Source organism: Crocodylus siamensis, chromosome 1 (genome assembly GCF_052110815.1).
Source record: "Crocodylus siamensis isolate JL-2025a chromosome 1, ASM5211081v1, whole genome shotgun sequence".
In the NCBI taxonomy this organism is placed as follows: domain Eukaryota; kingdom Metazoa; phylum Chordata; order Crocodylia; family Crocodylidae; genus Crocodylus; species Crocodylus siamensis.
In genome coordinates, this window is record NC_143395.1 from 85,216,393 (window position 1) to 85,235,782 (window position 19,390).

The 19,390-nt window shown below is 43.3% G+C and overlaps 1 protein-coding gene across 2 annotated transcripts in view; it reads right to left on the minus strand.

The window, feature by feature from the left end:
* Nucleotides 1-12,257: 12,257 nt before the first annotated feature.
* The window catches only part of HACE1 (HECT domain and ankyrin repeat containing E3 ubiquitin protein ligase 1), an 86,950-nt gene continuing 79,817 nt past the window's right edge, over nucleotides 12,258-19,390 (minus strand). For both annotated transcript variants that reach the window (XM_090037238.1, XM_090037244.1), the window contains exons 23-24: nucleotides 13,713-13,826; nucleotides 12,258-13,177 (exon numbers count right to left, since the gene is read on the minus strand). In XM_090037238.1, coding sequence (XP_089893364.1) covers nucleotides 13,075-13,177; nucleotides 13,713-13,826 — 217 coding nt within the window. In that variant the 3' untranslated portion in view covers nucleotides 12,258-13,074. The remainder of the gene's footprint in view (nucleotides 13,178-13,712; nucleotides 13,827-19,390) is intronic.

Genomic DNA, 19,390 nt, shown 5'->3' on the forward strand with positions numbered 1-19,390 from the left:
CAAATATGTCAATCAATCAGTCTGACTGAGTGAAGGGCAAGACCTTCTAGGCAAGAACCTCCAGCTTTAATTCCCAACAAGAACATTGGCACACTGATCATTGGCACACTCCAATCAGTTTTTGCCCCTGCTCCTAATGGGGTAGAAAATATCCGAAATGTAGTTGTCCAAGAACTATCAAATGCAAGATGCAGTGGATCAGCTTCAAGTGGAGGGCTGGAGAGCACTCTGGGAAATGCCTAGCCTGTGGTCAGGGACTCAAAGAATTTTGAAGGAATCAGAAAACTTAGGTTCAAATCTCTGCTAAGGGGGAGCTAGGACCCTAGCAAATACCCTAGCCATGAGGCCATTCTAATAAAACTTCTAATAACACATGGAAAGACCTTCCCTCCAATCTCTAACACTTCGTAGTTTTTTCTGCAATTAAAAGTTCAGAATCTTGTGGCATTACATGAATGCCTGGAAATTCTTTGCCAACTATGCTACCATAGTGCAGCCTTCTGAGCATGTTTATGATGGGAACACAGGTTTACTATTTCTACACTGAATGCCAAACTCTGCATCAGTGCCAAAAACTGCAGTTATGTAGCTATATAAGTACCACTTATGCATATAAAGGAAATAGGATTGGGCCCTTGTCCCAGCTGCCAGCGGGAGGGTTCATGATTGAGAGAGTGGTCGGGAGTAAAAAGGTAAGAAAGGTTTATTGACTTAACAAACACACAACTATGTGTAGTATAACAAGACAACAATGATAAACAATAACAATTCACGTCAGCAACTTATCGGCAGTCCCCTCTGATGCCTGATGCATGACAAGTTCCTCTTCTATAAAGGTCAGTGAAGTCAGGCATCCCTGATTTGCGCTCTCCGAGGGGTACTGGGAAGGACACTGGTATTCAGTCCTTGAGCTCCTTGAGATCCATTGGCTCACAGAAACCCGTTCAGCAGCTAATCTTTAAATTAGTAGCTTCTCTCACAATGCTGCGTTTTCCTTCTGTGGATTTCCGGATGTGCTAGCCAATTTATAACTTCTGAGCTACACTGTTGACTCACAGCCACTTGCACTCTTACACTATGAACTTTCCTTATGACTGACCAATAGCAGTACAGGCCTTTGCATTTTCCTGATAAACTGTAACTATGTCACTACATACAAGGCCTCACTACTTACAAGGCCTCACTAATCTTCTACTTCAATTAAACTCTTAGCTGCAACATACAGCTCACAATGCATGAACAAACAGAAGAAACACCTGGTCTAATCCTCACAGAGCATTCAGCAACCACCTTCACCACACAGACACAACTCTCAGCTGTCACAGGCTCTAAAATAGCCTTGTTAAGAGTCAAGCACCTACAGCCCTATCACAGGTAAAGAGCCTGCTCCAGAAAGGCTTACTGAGGAAAAAAGTTTGTATCAGAGGATAACTTCACAATGCTAAAGGTTAGCAGGGACCAAGCAGTGAAAGGAAAATACTCTTAGACAAAGAGTTATTTTGTGCATGTCACTGGCCATCACTGTATCACCCTTTTTTTGATTTCTTTGGTAAATTTTACAGGTTTGGTGGTTTCTCTCAGACCATATCAGGCCAAGGTCTGCATAAGTTGATAAGTGGCTGAAGTTAGCATCCTTACTGAACCAACAGCTTTCATTTTGTATATATTAGGAAGGAAGGAAGGGTCCTGCTCTTGATCTATCACTACAGCATTGGTGAAACTGGACATGACTTTCTAGAAAAGGCCTCATTTATTTAACCATTGTATGTAGGAAATCTTCATATGTATGACTAAAAAATGGAAGATCCTTATATCAACCACTTAAACCATCTGTGCGTTGGCATCCTTTGGAGAGCTCCCCGGGGAAACTTAAAATTGTACAGTCTATAGCAGAGAAATGAATTAATGGAACTCTAGCAGTTAGAATCTAGCCAATGGACCCGTCTTTTCTGGCATTGCCTAGAGCAGTGGTTCCCAACCATTTCCGTGCTGCAGACTGGCATGGGAGCAGCGGAGCCAGCTGCCTTCCTCCTGCGATTGACCTGCCCCCCAGCTTTAATCCTGCGTGTGAGCACCGGCAGCAGACACCACTCACCCTGGCAGACAGACAAGGGGCCAAGGGGCGGGGGCTCGTGCTATGACCCAGCAGCCAGCCCACCATAGTCCAGTACCAGGCTGTGGCCTGGTGGTTGTGAACCTCTGGCCTAGACCTTCTAACTAGCCAAGTTCTCCTACACAGCCTACAGAAAGAAAGTGCTCTGGATGGCCTCTCTCAAAACATAATCAAACCGGAAGCTATGAACAACCACAAGATGTCTTGCAGTTTTGATGTTTTCCTTCTAAATCCCTTTACTTTATTTATTTTTTTTAAAGACCACTAGCAAGATCTGGTCCAGATTGTTCTAGGATCTGCACAAATACATAGTAAGAGAGCCCCTAAAGACATTTAACCTGTTTTCATGCAGGAGACAATCCATAAAAATCAAGATAATGCTAGATTAGGATAATAATTTTGAAAATCATGGTTTCAATTAGAAGCATGGTGTACTGAAATGGTCAAAGTCCTTAAATCTTCAGAGTCAACAAATAGTTTCATAGTTGGTAGAGTCAGAAGGCACCTGAGCAGATCAGAAAGTCTGCCCCCCTGCCATGGTCAGGAAAGAATGCTGGGGTCAAACGACCCTGGCAAGGTGATTATCTAGCCTCCTTTTGAAGACCTGCAGGGTAGGGGCAAGCACCACTTCTCTTGGAAGTTGGTTCCAGATCCTAGCCACCCTGTGAAGTAGCGCCTCCTGAACCTCCTCTTAGTCAACTTCTGGCCATTATTCCTAGTTAATCCTGGTAGTGCTCAGGGGAACAAGGTCTCTCCTGTTCCCTGCTGGTCCCCCTTCATAAGTTTATAGATGGCCACCAGATCCCCTCTCAGCCTTCTCTTGTGGAGGCTGAACAGGTTCAAGTCCCATAGCCTCCCCCCATAGGGCCTGCACTGCTGCTCCCCGATCATGCAAGTGGCCCTCATTTGGACCCTCTCAATGCTGTCCACACCCAGAACTGGATGCAGCACTCCAACATCGGTCACAATGTTGCATAGAGGGGGAGGATCACTACCTTGGACCTGCTCGCGTTGCATCTGTGGATGCATGACAAGGTGTGGTTGGCCTTACTGACCGCGTTCTCACATTGGTGGCCTGTGTTCATCTTGGAATCTATAATGACTCCAAGATCCTTTTCTGCCTCTGCACTGATGAAAAGGGAGTTCCCCAGCCTGTAGGTATGCTGCTGGTTGTTCCTCCCCAGATGCAGTACTCTGCACTTGTCAGTATTGAATTCCATCCTATTATCATCTGTCCACCCCTGTAACCTGTCCAGATCTAGTTGTAGCCTGTTCCTCCCTTCTAATGTGCCCACTTGTCCCCACATCTTAGTGTCATCTGAGAACTTGAACAAGGTGCTTTTTACCCCCTCATCCAAGTCACTGATGAAGATGTTGAACAGTGTAGGCCCCAGGACCAAGCCCTGGGGAACCCCACTGCCCACAACCCTGAAGGTCGAAAATGACCCATCCATCACCACTCTCTGGGTGCGGCCCTCCAGTCAATTTGTGACACATCCGACTGTGTAGGCATCAACACCACAGTTGCCTAATTTTTTAATGAGAATGTGGTGAGAGACAGTGTTGAAGGCCTTCCAAAAGTCCAGAAAGACTACATCCACCACGACACCTGCATCCAAGGATTTTGTGATCTGGTCATAGAAGGCAACCAGGTTGGTGTGACAGGACCTCCCTCTAATGAACCCATGTTGGTTGCTCCTAAGCATAATCTCCCCTGCTGGTCCCTCGCAGATGAGTTTTTGGATAATTTTCTCAAAGAGCTTCCCCAGGACTGAGGTAAGAGTAAAGGACCTATAGTTTCCTGGGTCCTCCTTCCTCCCTTTTTTGAAAATGGGGACCACACTGGCCCTTTTCCAATCCTCAGGTACCTCGCTAGAGCACCACAAGTACTCATAGAGCTGTGCCAGGGGTCCCACAATGGCCTCTGCCAATTCCCTCAGCACCCTTGAATGGAAATCATCTGGACCTGCTGCCCACTGATTACTACCCAATGGTCCTAATCCATGTGGATACTAATGATGCGGCCAGGAGATGCCCTGATCACCTGATGGAGGACTACCATGCTCTGGGAGGCATGCTGAAAGAGATAGGCGCACAGATGGTTGTCTCTTCTGTCCTACCAGTGAGTGTACGTGGAAGATGGCATGCGACATGCATTGCAGAGACCAACTGGCAGCTTCGGGAATGGTGTCTTGAGGTGGGCTTTGGCTTCCTCGACAAAGACCCGCAAATCATGACAAGAGACATGCTCGGATGGGATGGGCTGCACCTTTCCCCTTAAGGTAAGCATGTGTTATCTTCTAGGTTGGCAGCTCTCCTCCGGCGGGCTTTAAACTAGGCTCATTGGGGGAAGGGGAAGACAAGGGCAGAGGAAGCCTTGGACTGCCAAACCAAGCAACACCCACAAAAACAGCCCAGCCTAGACTGACGAGCGTAACATATACACAGGTAAGCAACAGGGTAATGCTGAGATTAGAGGGCCGGTGCACACATCCTCAGGAGGCTTCAAATGCCTCTACACAAACGCTCATAGTATGGGAAACAAGCAGGAGGAACTTACCCTTCTACTAGCTGACACCAACCCAAACAAAGTGGGGCTTACTGAAACATGGTGGGACCCAATGCATGACTGGGCGGTGAATATCAAGGGCTATAGGCTGTAGAGGGGGGATAGGACAGGAAGGAAAAGTGGGGGTGTGGCGCTCTACATTAAGGAGGAATACATACCCTCATCAATTAGCCAAGAATCAGAGGGGGGGAGGCACTCTGAATTACTCTGGGTTAGAATACAAGGCAGATGAGGGGAAAGAGATTTAACGGTGGGGGTCTACTACAGACCACCCAACCAAGGGGAAGAGCAAGACCAGGAATTCTTAAGTCAGCTCACGGAGGTAGTTAGGTCAAAGGACGTGGTCATCATGGGTGACCTGAACCTTCCAGACATCTGCTGGGAAGAGCAGTCAGCCAGGTCTGACTGCTCATGTAGGTTCCTAGCCCAAATGCAGGACCTCCATCTAACCCAGGAAATGCACAGCCCCACCAGGGGAGACGCCTTGTTGGACCTGGTGCTGACCACCAGCGACGTCCTGGTGAGGGGGCTTGCAGGCGCTCTACCACCTGGGTGACAGCGATCGTCACCTGCTGGAATTCACCATCCAGCGCAAGGTGGCAAAGGCCTACAGCAAGGCAGCAGCCCTAGATTTCAGGAGGGCGGACTTCAATGAGCTAAGGAGAATAGTCAGGGAAGCACTGAAGTCCCAGAGGGGAGGGGAGCCAGGTGTCCAAGAAGAGTGGTCGTTCCTTAAGGAGACAATCCTCCAAGCCCAAAGGGAGGTAATCTCAACATGAATCAAAGGAAGCAGGAGGATGCAAAAGCCCCCATGGCTCACCAAAAGCATCCAGGGATGTCTCCTAGCTAAAAGGGAGGTGTACACCTAATTGAAGGGAGGGGCTATCACCAGGGAGGATTATATTGCAGCTGCTCAGGGATGCAGGGGGGCAGTCAGGAAGGCCAAGGTGGAGATGGAACTTGGACTAGCTTCCCGGATCAAGGACAACAAGAAGTCCTTTTTTAAATACATAGGGGGCAAAAAGAAGGTTCCGGGTTACACGGGGCCCCTGCAGGACACGCTAGGAAATTTGGTTGTCACACCAGACAACAAAGCCAACATATTTAATGATTTCATTGCCTCCATTTTCCTGAGCAGGAACCAGAACAGCCACCCCCTCCTCGGTCCCCCTTAGAGCCCCGGGGAGGCACACCTAGGCCAAGGGTTAGTGAGGAACTAGTTAGGGAACTTCTGGAAGGACTGGATGTATTCAAATCAGCTGGTCCAGACAATCTCCACCCTAGAGTACTGAGGGAATTGGCTGAGGTCACTGCAGGACCCCTGGCACGGCTTTACGAGCTCTCGTGGTGCTCTGGTGTGGTGCTAGAAGATTGGAAACGGGCCCATGTGGTTCCCATCTTCAAAAAGGGGAGGAAGGAGGACCTGGGAAACTATAGGTCAGTTAGTTTTACCTCGATCCTGGGCAAGCTTTTTGAGAAAATTATTCTGGCACATGTCTACAAAGGGCCAGCAGGGAAGATTATGCTTAGGGGCAACCAACATGGGTTCATTAGATGCAGGTCCTGGCAAACCAACCTGGTGGCCTTCTACGACCAGTTCACCAAATCCTTAGAAGCAGGGGTAGCAATGGACATAGTCTTCCTGGACTTTTGGAAGGCCTTCGACACTGTCTCTCACCCCCTTATTAAGAAACTGGGGGACTGAGGTGTCGACACCTACACAGTCAAATGGGTCACCAACTGGCTGGAGGGCCACACCCAGAGAGTGGTGGTGGATGGGTCATTTTCAACCTGGAGGGATGTGGGCAGTGGGGTTCCACAGGGCTCAGTCCTCGGGCCTGCACTGTTCAACATCTTTATCAGAGACTTGGACGAGGGGGTAAAAGGCACCCTGTTCAAATTTGCTGATGACACGAAGATGTGGGGGGATGTGGGCATGCTAGAAGGGAGCAATAGGCTGCAATCAGACCTAGACAGGTTACAGGGGTGGGCAGATGATAATAGGATGGGATTCAACACTGACAAGTGCAAGGGGATGCACTTGGGGAGGAAGAACCAGCACCATAACTACAGACTGGGGAACTCCCTTCTCATCAATGCAGAGGCAGAAAAGGATCTTGGAGTCATCATTGATGCCAAGATGAACATAGGCCAGCAGTGTGGGGATGCGGTCAGGAAGGCCAACCACACCTTGTCATGCATCCACAGATGCATATTAAGCAGATCCAAGGAGGTGATCCTCTCCCTCTATGCGACACTGGTCAGGCCGCAGCTGGAGTACTGCATCCAGTTCTGGAAGCTACACTTCAAGAGGGATGTGGACAACATGGAGAGGGTCCAGAGGAGGGCCACTCGTGTAATCGAGGGCAGCAGGGCAGGCCCTATGAGGAGAGGCTACGGGACCTGTACCTGTTCAGCCTCCACAAAAGAAGGCTCTGGGGGGATCTAGTGGCCTGTTACAAACTAGTCAGAGGCATTGGGGGAGTCCCTGTTCCCCTGAGTACTACCAGGAGTGACTAGGAATAACGGTCACAAGCTGGCAGAGGGTAGATTTAGGCTAGATATCAGGAGGTGCTACTTCACAGTCAGGGCGGCTAGAGTCTGGAACCAACTTCCAAGAGAAGTGATGCTGGCTCCTACTCCGAGGGTCTTTAAGAGGAGGCTGGATGTATACCTTGCTGGGGTCATTTGACCCCAGTACTCTTTCCTGCCATGGCAGGGGGTCGGACTCAATGATCTGCTCAGGTCCCTTCCGACCCTACAAACTATGAAACTATTTGAAGACATCCAGAAATATGGAGGCAAAGAATTTGTTAATGAGGTCAGCTTTATCATCTGGTGGAACCACCAGATTGCCAAGCATGTCCTGAAGGGGCCCCACATCACCCAGTGCCTTCTTTTTACTCTGTATATATTTAGAAAAGGACTTCTTGTTGTCTTTGATGCAGGTCGCTAGTCCCAGTTCTGTCTGTGCGTTAGCCTTCCTAACAGCCCCGCTACAGCCTCGAGCAATGGAAGTATAAACCTTCTTGGTGATGGCCCTTCCCTTCTATTGGGTGTACGCCTCCTCTTTAGCTTTCAGGCGATTCTGAATGCCTTTGGTTAGCCGTGGGGGCTTTTGAGCACTCTTGCCCCCTTTAACTCACGTTGGGACTGTCACCCTTTGGGCTCAGAGAATCGTCTCCTTAAGGAACGACCGCTCACCTTGGACTCTCAACTCCCCTCCCTTCTGTGACCTCAATGCCTCCCTGACTAATCTCCTTGCGTAATATATTGCCTAATATATTGTAGAATGAGTATTTTTACCATTCCCAGCAACAGAACCCTGGTCTTTAGTTCATACTTCAAGAACTTATATTTTCAGCTCTGTAAGTTCCTGCCTTAATCATTGACCAAGATAGTAGTTATCTGCTACCATGGTGGTTATAATATTTTGGCAACATATGTGGTTTCTTATCTGACCATGCAACCTAAGAATACATTAGCTACTAACAGAGGACTGAATGTTGCTAGCAACGAGGACCTACTTACTACATTTTCTGTTTGCTGATGTAGCAAACTAAACCAATGCAACTCTAAATATAAAAAGCGGAAACTGTGCTTGAAGTTCAAAGGAAAAAGAATGTGAATCCATTAAAAAGATAAATGTCATTCTGAAGTTCTATCTTGGGATGCAGGTACTTTCATTCTATCATTACAGCAGCACAATTTGGAGACTGATGGAAAGAACATATAAATACACTTCAAAACTTTTGTATAAACAAAAAATTAAGACCATTTTAAATATTAATGTCTGCATTAAAACTAAATATATACAAAGTAGTTATTTAGAACGCTCTTTAAGAAATGACTTGGAGCTTTTAGAAGAAATGACTTGGAGCTTTTAGACATACAGTCAAGTTTTTTAATACAATAATGCTGGGGTTTAACTGTATTCTTCAGAAATGTGCAGAAAACCGAACTTAGGCTAATGCTGCAAAGAGGGGAAGGTTAAAGGAAATTGATCAGAATCTGTCATGGTGTGTTCTGAACGTAAATTGATAAATTAAACACAGAATCTACCGAAGCCAAAACTTAAAAGAGCTGAGCAATTCTATTTAAATAAAATGTAAATAATGTTTAGCTCTCACAAGCGAGAAGGCCATATTAAGACATATGAATTCAGTTCAATTTTAAAAAAGAAAAATCATGGCTGTTCAGAAATTTCACAAATTCAATCTTAGGCTGCAGAGTGAGATGTTAAAAATTTAAGCTCTTGTGGGAACCAGGTGAGGAAGCATTGCAGTAAAAGGCTTCAAGCTACGTGGACAGCAAGCAATAAAAGATTGTCTAAGTATAGTCAGCAGAAACAAAGGTTCATTTTGGTAGGACTGAGCAAATACAATACAACACAGTAATGCAAGATGGACGTTTATGCTAGTGTTTGAGAGCAAGGAACATCTGATTCAGATCCTACAAATGATTATGTTGCCATCAAATTCTGACTTAACAATTCTACAATAATATTAAGAATCTACTGGGAGGGAGGAGATAAGGGGCACATAGTTCCATATTTGGGCACAATATTTCCATATGCATATATGGTGATATGGTGGAGGCAAATGGTATTTCAAGTTTTCAATCAGTTCCCTTGTGAAAGCAACCCCACCCTGCTTCCTTGTCCGTACAGTACATGCTACAATATCATTGGGCACAATGTCTTCCATTTCTGCTTACTCTGTTCTGGAAAATAGGTGGACAGAACTAAAGCTGCAGTCTGTTTGAAACAGAAATAACCACATTTTAAAGCAGAGCTTGCATTAATATTTTTGTATTTCACCACTGGAGTCTCCAAAGTTAAGCCTGCAGAAGATTTAATTTCCTGTCCTCCTTTATCTATGGACTGTTTTAATTCATGTGGGATATACAGTAGTAGTCATTAGTACACTGCACAGGTCATGGTTTTACTAGTTTTGCAACATTTGATGTCTGAAAATATGTTGTGCATCTAAAACTAGGGTCTTGCTATCTAACATTTTTATAAAGATAATAAAAGTTAATGAGCGCTCATGATCTATGCAGTGACGAGACATCTGCTCTTTTCTGCTTGAGAGAAACACCCACCCTGCCTTGTTCTGGCATAGCGGGAGAGAACAGATACAATCCAATTAATCATTCTAAACTATAAGCTATATTAAGTTATAGCTTCTCAACAGGCCTGTCATACAGTGCTCTTAATAGGCTGCAGGTGTCCTAAAGTCCTAAAGCAGTCTTTTCGGTATTATTATTAAATCCTGTTTTCATCACATGATCAGCTTCAGCAGGTAATCCTCGTTATGTATATTAAAGACATCCCCTCCTCCCCCGCCCCTGCTCCCCCCCCCCAAGTTAATGCATATTTAAGGCTGAATGTTGAAAGCTACAAAAGCAAGGACATGGAGTTCTTAGTATGACAAAAACAAAAGCTCTGTTCCCTAATGCATGTATATGTTCACTTTATCTTACAAGCTGGCATGCCAGTTAGTGGAGCATGCCAGCTTGTAAGATGCCAGATAACAACTTTTACTGTATTAGTAACAAAAAACCCAAAACTATGTACTACACCAAACTCTTTCCACCATTTAAAACTCATTATACATATATACCACCTTCCAAATACTGATCCAAGAAGAGTATATGTTCAGTTTAGCTGAAGTAATTCTGGTCTAAAATATAAAATATTGTTGATAAACACCAATAACTCTAAACTTAAAAGGTGCTAGGGCTGCCAACTTTAGATTATCATATTTTACTGCCAATCATAATCTTATTAAACAAGATATTTAAGTGAGTATCAGCAAGAGAAAACACACCATGGAAAATATAGTCTGTCTCTGGTAAATAAAATTGCATCAGCTGTCCAGCAACCTACAAGAAAATCTGTATACAACTCAATTATTTTAAAACAGAATCTACTATTCTACATATCATTATGCCAGTTAGTAAAATCCCTTTAATAAATAGCTCTGTACAGGGCTAGATTTTGTACAAAATGGTTAGGTATTTCTGCGCGCCAAAGTATTTAATTACTTCGGAGCAAAAGCAACTTCTTAAAAAAACAAAAACAAAAAAACTGGGGAAAGGTTGTTTTGGGTTTTTTTTACTTTGCTTGGGCTTCTGTCCCTCCTTTCTTACCCACCTAAATTCCTTTCTTTATAAGACCACATCTTACTACTAGGATTTAGAGAATGTAAAAATGTATTTGAAGGTCTGTCAGTCTTCTCCCCATATACTTCACTGTAAACTTCTCCAGAAGCAGACTGCAACAATCCTTCATGGGAATGCACAATAGTCAAGAAAAAATACAAGTTTGAAACATGTCTTATGCCATTTGACAGTTCATGTTTTGGATACTATCTTTTAGTAGGAAGGTTTGATGTTCTTTGTAAAAGACTGTAGAGCTTACAACGAAACAAAAAGACATGTGAAGTGTTTGAAGGAAACTGTCTATGCCAGGAATCAGCAACCTACAGCCCATGGAACTGGGGCTTCAGCTGCGTTTGATGGGGGGGAGGTTTTCTGTGCTGCACTGAAGCTAGGCCGCGGGGAGAAGAGCAGTGCCAGCCCACCCAGGACCTGAGCTGGGCTATTCTGGCCTGCTACTACCAAATGTTGCCCACTAGCATGGGCAGTTCAGAAGAAAAGCATTTACAAGTAAACATCCCCAACTGAAGCCAAAAGAATCCCAACTAAACAAAAAACGGCAGACTGAGGAAGTAATGATTACATTACTCAAAATGCTTTCCTTCTAACAACCTATTTTGCAGGAAGAAGTGAAAAAAAAAACCATACTATCATAAGTTTACTGAACACTATTAGACTCTATATGCAAACAGGGAAATAATTTTTAAACTATGTTCCCGTGTGTAGGTGTTAGCGATCTTCTCCATGAGTATCTTATGGTAGAGGAGGGGAAAGCAAGCAAGTAGGTGAGTTCCAATCATTTCATTAAGCTCTTTTTCAAGGTGTTGCATTTCAGGAATGGTGGGGGGTTTTTTTGCTAATACACTAAAATCCCTGATATCTGGCACAAGTGGGGAATAGGGAGTGCCAATAATGTAAAAATGCTGGTTACCTGAGAGCACAAGATTCCTGGCTAGGTGTAGAGCAGGGGTGGAGGATGGGTAGTGCTGGCCGCTCACGGAGCAGGAGCAGGAGCAGGAGCAGAAGCAAGAGGGGAGGGCGGTGGCTGCTCGCACAGTGGCAACAGTGCAGCGTGGTGGGTGGTGGTGGCCACATGCAAGTTTTCCCTCCCTGCCCCACCATGTCCAGTTGGCTGGAAATTCTGGCTACTAGAGTATGCTGGTTAGTAAAATCCCAGATAACAGGGATTGTACTGTATTCTACAAGATGCCACTCAGGATTTCCAACAATTACAGTCCCCTCAGTTTACTTCTCAACCAACTTAAGCTTCTTGCCTGTGTATTGTTGATGTCCACTAAATGCAAATAACTTTTGTCAACATAGTAGATGCATGTCCATTCAGATAATTTTCAATACAACTGTTGATACAATTAACATTTACATTTAGTCTTGACAAAATAACTCAATCATGGATTCTGGTAAAATATTAAAATTTAATTATATCTGCTTCACATATAACTATATGAAAGCATGAGAAAAAGTATTCAAACAAACTGGTATATGTCTAAAACAATATATACAAATTCTAACTGCAAACTGACCATGAAGTCACGAATACTTAAATATTTGGTACAATATAGTGTAAATTTTAATATAAATTAGATATTAAATTCCATTTGCTTACTTTAGTGACAATAGTCTATTCTTTACATGTTATATACATTAAAATACTAAAAAGTTAAAAAAATCTTTTTGATATAGGTACTATGCAATATATGGGAAAATACCTCAGATTTGCTATTTTATACACTAAGTTAAACTTTCTACACTGTTCTGTGAAAAAATAAATGGCACTCTTACATGCATCAAGGCATATAATACGAGTCTGTATGTTACCAGTATACCATTTCAGTGAAAGGTAAACTAAAATGCAAAATGTCCATTCAACCACATACCTGAAAATCTAAAATGAAGACTGGTTTAAACAGATTCTGACAAACCCTCTGATTAAGATTAAACTAACATAAAGAAGAAAGTACACTATTTTCCATATAAAGCTACCAATAAACCAATGAAAATAGAACATACTATGAAATTTGAGTTATGTTAACAGTTCACAAACTTACTTAAACAACATAATGGAGAAGAAAAACTGGTCTTTTATGAATTTTAAAAGTCAGCCTCTCCTGTGGACTGCAGCATCTAGGCTGCTTTTCTGTTGACAGTTTCCTAAATTACTTCTGCCACTCTGAATTGCGCATCGGTAGTCAGATGAGTTTTCTACACTTCATTATGCCATTGTGTAACCATAGCTTCCACAGTGTAACGCTACAAGAAGCCTGTCCTTAAGGATTTCTTTACTTGGATATTCAGGTAACTTGAGCATGTTGATACTGAAAAGAAGGGAAGAAAGCATCACAATTAAATATGAGATCTAAGAATAAAATTTTCTGACTGCTTTGTATTAAGTAATTAACGTGAAATTGTCCTCCCAGATTTGCATTAGAATCAGAAAACCCCAAAGATGTCATATTTATGAAAAAACGCATTGCTGCATTGCAGTACCTTTCAGCATTCAAATGCACTGCAAGAAAATAAGTTCCTTTTGGCTTAAAATAAAAAGCAATACAGTAATTTAGCTTCAAGTGTCCCTTAGTGATATTGTACTGCTTTCCATTAAAATACAATAGAATAGGTAGAATTTTTTCCTTCAACAACAGGGAAGAAAATGTAACTACCTATTGCTTGTAATAACTAGTTTTCTATTAGAGAGTAGATACATTGCAAACTGACCAGAGGGTCTCCTTTTAATGAGATGATACCAAAGGGTTACACCTTCCATTTTTGGGGGTGTAAAAAAGTTAATGAAAACAATGAAAGGAATGCGTTCATTTTCTTAATGCATTTAAATGAGGCTATTTAACATACCACGTGCTCGATGTTGGGAGCAAATTTGGAGTGTATGGTACAGCAGCTATTGTAAAATTTTGCAGTCCACTGCCACCCATTATATGAGCAAAGCCACCGTGAGGCACCCTGGAACTGAAAACATCCACAGATTATAAAAACATGAAAAGGGCAATTACAGTCCAAAAACATAGCTTGTACAGAAAAATCTGTCACATATAGTATCCAATTGCTAATGGCTTTGCAAGTCCCATTGTCAAAATGCAATTATACCATTACATTAAAAGTGGGTTTCTCTCATTAACATTAGTTGTTAAACTATTTAGCTACTATTAAGAGAGGCTTTGTACTTTCTCAAGAGACTCGTTCTTAGCAACTGGTCCTTTTCTTAGTGCAGACTAAATTTGGTATTAATAGTTAAGAAATACTGTAGGTTAAAAACTTCCCTTCCCATGACTTGTTAAGAATCTGATCAAAATGTTCTTGATGTCTCTGTATCATTTAAAAGACTCAAAATTAAATACTGTGGTACTTCTTACAATGAAGTAAATATATTAAAGAAGGTGATTTAATACAGTAATTATCTTTTGCAATGCTGTGAAATGTTAAATACCTAAGAATGACCATAAACTTGTCTATAAAAAGTATTTTTGTAATAATAAAAAACCACAGTATCTACACAGTAAGTGACCACATTTACAAAAAAAAAATCTCCTAAAAGTGTAAGTGACAACCTCTTGTGCAGAATTCAAAGACAATTTACAGGACGGTCAACTATTGTAACGTACAACCATTCATTTTAACAATATCAACTTATACTTTCATTTTAGCCTGTAACATACATGAAGATGTTAAAGCAGGAATGGGCAAAATATGGCTCACAAGCCATATATGGCCCTTCAACTGACTGGACATGGCTCGCAGATGGGCACCTACAAAATGGTTGGATCTGGCCCTTGGCTTCCCCCATGGTAAACTTCCCAGCAAAGCTGCAGACATCCAGGTACTGCTTAGTTCCCCCCGCCTCCAGTAGTTCCTCCTGCCGCTGCTGCTCTGCTCCAGGTACTGAGGAAGCTGCAGTTGGGTGGCAGCTCCTGCCCCAGCACACAGGGCTCCAGCGCCAGCTCCTGGCCAACTTTGACTCACTCAGCTATCTGCAAGTGACCGTTTAATCGAGCCAGGCAGGCAGAGTGGGTGGAAGGCAACCAGAAGCTGAAGCTGGAGCCCCTCATGCTGCACAGGAGCCACCCAGCTGCAGCTTCTCCCTGCCTGGAGTGGCACAGCAGGGCAGAAGGAGGACAAGCCATTGGATGCAGGGGGAGCCAACCAGTACCCAAGCAGCTGCAGCTGCAACAAGAGCAGCCCTCCCAGGAAGCCGTGCACCTTGGCTGGAATGGGGGCCATGGACTGCTCTGGGCGGGGCTGGGCCCCATGCGCCACTGGGGCAGCTGCAGGTCTGATGGGTGGAGGGTAGGGGAGCAGACTACCATGCCCCAGCCAGGTCTGCTGCAATACCCCCTCCTGCCCCTCTCTTCCCAAAACTGGCTCCTGGGACCTAGTGCGAGGGAGGCCCCCCACATACACGTAGAAAGTGGCCGTCCATTCACACACCCTCTACCTACCCCACCCGCACGCACACACCTCACACAATATACAAGGATAAGACTTTATTTTGAGATTATGAAATCACTTCTACATATGCTACTTAAAAAAACCCAAAAACAAAACCATAAATCAGGACAAAAAATATTTTTGAAATAAAATTTAAATGCATTATAGTAGATGTTTGATTTTTAGCATATGGTTTTTATATATCAATTTAACAAATTATATCTTTTAAAAGATTTCATGTGCATCACTGGCCATCAACATCTCACCAAAACTTGTTAGGTGGCCCTCCAGCCACTGCCTATCCCGTGTTAAAACGTAGTGGAACACTCTTACATTTCATACAGAACGTTAAAAACTGTTCTGGAGAGGAGCTAGCAGAAAAAAAGCTGATAAAACAGGTTACAATGTTCTTTAGTGACATTAAAAATATTAAAAAAAAAAAAAAAAAAGACTGTTAGAATTCCTAATTTCAGGTTTTGTTTTTAAAATATGCTTGCAAGATAGTGAAAACAGCCTCAGTATTTGCAGAAGCAATGCAGAAAGGTTTGAGTGGGGAAGGAAAATGAAACAGCTTGTTTGTTCTAGGTAGGAGTCTCTTTCACTAACTATTAAGACACACTAGGTGAAAGAGTAGAGGGTAGAAGCCAGCATGGTCATGTGCATTCTGTGGCTAGATAAAAAGGATCTTGTGGTCTCTAACAATACTTTTTAAATATTCATGGACACACTTACTTACCAATCCCTACACGTAACCAATGAAAATTATAAATGATCACAGTGAAATTTGGCAGACCAAATAATTTTCCCATCAGTAGGATCATGTGATGATTTTATCATGCAACTTCTGAGGACCCAAAAGTGTCTTAAGAGCTGAGCTCAGAACTACAATTCAAAACTGCTGTACGTAACTTGTAAGTTGTAAGCCAAAAGGTTTATGGCTTTTATTTTTACCACAATTTTCTCTCCATGTGATTTACTCTATCAACTAAACAGAGCTCCATTCAATTTAAAAATTAAACAAAGATATTTTAATTCATTTGTAAGCCTCTCATTCATCCACCATTTAGTTAACATTTGTATAGGATGTCTTACAAAAGTCATGTCATATTACCAGGTCAAAATGATACCATATGATCAGAGCCCTGTATATTCTGCTAAAGAAGAATATATCACCTGCTGCAGAATTCTGCTTCAGTGTATAAACTTTCATTGTAAAAACATTTGAGTCTTTATGATGAAAAAATATATATATCCTTCCAGATGGGTGTCAAACAAAAGCTAAAATGGTGCTATTATCTTCCCAGGCTCAGTAGGTATGAACTGCTCCTATTCACTTACATGAGATTCAAACAGGAAGTTTAAGAACTGAAATATCAAAATGTTCAACTATTTAATAGCCTTAATAGAAATTTAGTTGTTTCTTGTGGAAAGATCTAGTAAAACAGGTTAAGCCGTGCCTCTCGCTTTTAACCAGGAACCAACCAACCACCTTTTCTTGAATGCATATCACCTGGAGATTTCTGCACAAAATCTGTGAAAATCAAATGTTACAGAACTTATGAAAAGCACCATATAAAACGGATTTTCTAACATATTTAACACTACTCTGTTTTATAGATGCTGAAATCATCATGAGTTACGTTTTCATGACGTTTAAGAGAATGCAAAATTGCAAGGGGGAAAAGACAGTTAAGATAATGCTTAAAAGACTTCAAAGAAATAGTAATGCCACTATCATAAATGTATTTGTTTTACTCGATCCATTAAATTAATTTTATGGTCCTTGGTTGGAAAAAAGAATATTTGATTTTTCATTGAAGTGGCACTAAAGGTATATTCAGGCTGGAATGAGAAGAATGAAAAGATCATGTAAATTCTGAATACAGAGTACCAACCAACACATGCAGAACCTTAACACATCAGGAAAATACAAAGCATTCAACTGAAAAAAAATGTTAAGTTTGTTTATAGGCATGCTTTATAAATACAGAATTATACTTCAGTACTCATTTCCGCTTTGCATATTCTGACAAATTACAGATAATTTTCACTAACAGATCATAGAAAATTAGGATTGGAAAGGACCTCAGGAGGACATCTAGTCCAACCCCCTGCTCAAAGCAGGACTAACCACAACTAGATCATCCCAGCCAAGGTTTTGTCTAACCAGATCTTAAAAACCTCCAAGGATGGAGCTTCCATGATGTCTCTGGGTAACCTGTTCCAGTGTTTTACTACCCTCCTAGGGAGAAAATTCTTTCTAAAATCTAACCTAAACTCCCCCCCCCCGCCCCACTCCAACTTGAGATTTGTCAGTCTAGCTCCATCTTCTTTCAAACCCACCTTCTGGTAATTGAAGATTATTATTAAATCCCCTCTCAGTCTTCTCTACACTAAAGCCCAGTTCCCTCAACCTCTGCTCATAAGTCATGTGCCCCAGCCCCCTCACTACTTACACTGCCCTCTGGTGGACTCTCTCCAATTTGTTCACATGCTTTCTGTAGTGGGGGGCCCAAAACTGAATACAGTACTCCAGATGTGGCCTCACCCATGCTGAATAGAGGGGAAGAATCACTTCCTTTGCCCTGCTGGCAACACTCCTACCAATGTCATTAGCCTTCTTGGCAACAAGGGCACACTGCTGGCTCATATTCAGCTTACTGTCCACTGTAACCCTCAGGTCTTTTTCTGCAAAGCTGCTGCCCAGCCAGTCATCCCCCAGCCTGTACTGTGCGTGGGATTGTTCCACCCTAAGTGTAGGACTTTGCACTTGCCCTTGTTGAACCTCATGAGATTTCTTTTGGTTCCATCCTCCAATTTGTCTACGTCTCTCTGACTGCTAGCCCTACCCTCAAGCGTATCTACTATTCCCCCCCAGCTTGGTCTCATAGGCAAACTTGTGGAGGGTGCACTCTATGCTACCTTTTAGGTCATTGCTGAAGATGCCACTGAACAACACTGACCCCAGAACCAACCCCTGGGGCACTCCACTTGAAATTGGCTGCCAACTAGACATGGAGCCATTGACTACTACCCTCTGAGCCCAATGCTCCAACCAGTTTTCTGTCCACCTTAGGGTCCATTTATCCAGTCTGTTTTTCCTTAGTTTGCCTGCAAGAATGTTGTGAGAAACTGTATCAAAAGCCTAGCTAAAATCAAGGTACACCACATCCACCGAGCCAGTCATCTCATTAGTGAAGGCAATCAGGCAGGGGTGTGCGAGATGGGCCCTATTCGATTCGGATTCAGAGTCAGCCCAAATCAGGGCCGAATCATTGATTCGGATCAGTCCCTGGTTCGATTAGGCCGAATCCAAATCTGAAGATTCGATGCCAATTCAGAGAATCAACAATTCAGACACAGAACCAACTTAAAATGTTTTTTCTACATACCTCATGGTACCAAGCATGACTCGTGAATGCTGCAATGCTGGGAGGAATGGAGCGTCCCATGGGAGTGCAGTGGGGCCCCCCCGTGTGTTCAGCAGCAAACCCAGCAATACTTGCAGTCCACTTCCAGGTCCACTGGGGAGCATGCAGGCACCCCCCCCCCACACACACCCCCTTAGCTCAGTGATCAGCTGTGGGGGGACCCCAGGTCCCCCTAGACCCAGGAGGCACAAGTTACCAACTTGGGGGACACAGGGGGGCCCCCCCACACGCTCCCCGGAAGACTTGGAAGTGGACCAGAAGCACTCCTGGTCCACTTCCAGGTCTGCTGCCAAGCACGCTGGGGAGCCCCCCATGCTCCTGTGGGAAGTTCCATCCGCCCCAGTATCACAGCATTCATGAGCTGCCTGCTACCTTGAGGTATGTAGAAAAAACATTTAAAGCTGTGTCTATGTTTGAATATCCAAATCTTTCGGAATCAATTTGGAGGGTTCAGATTTGATTTGCAGAGATTAAAGGGTCTCCCAATTCAATTCAGATTCGGCCACTGAATCGGGCCGAATCTCCGCTGAATCACATCAGTGACTGAAGCTTTGCACAGTCCTACAATCAGGTTGGTCAAGCATGATTTGCCCTTTGGAGAATCCATGTTGTCTGTTCCTAATCACCTTCTCCTCCAAGTGCTTAGAAATAGAGTCA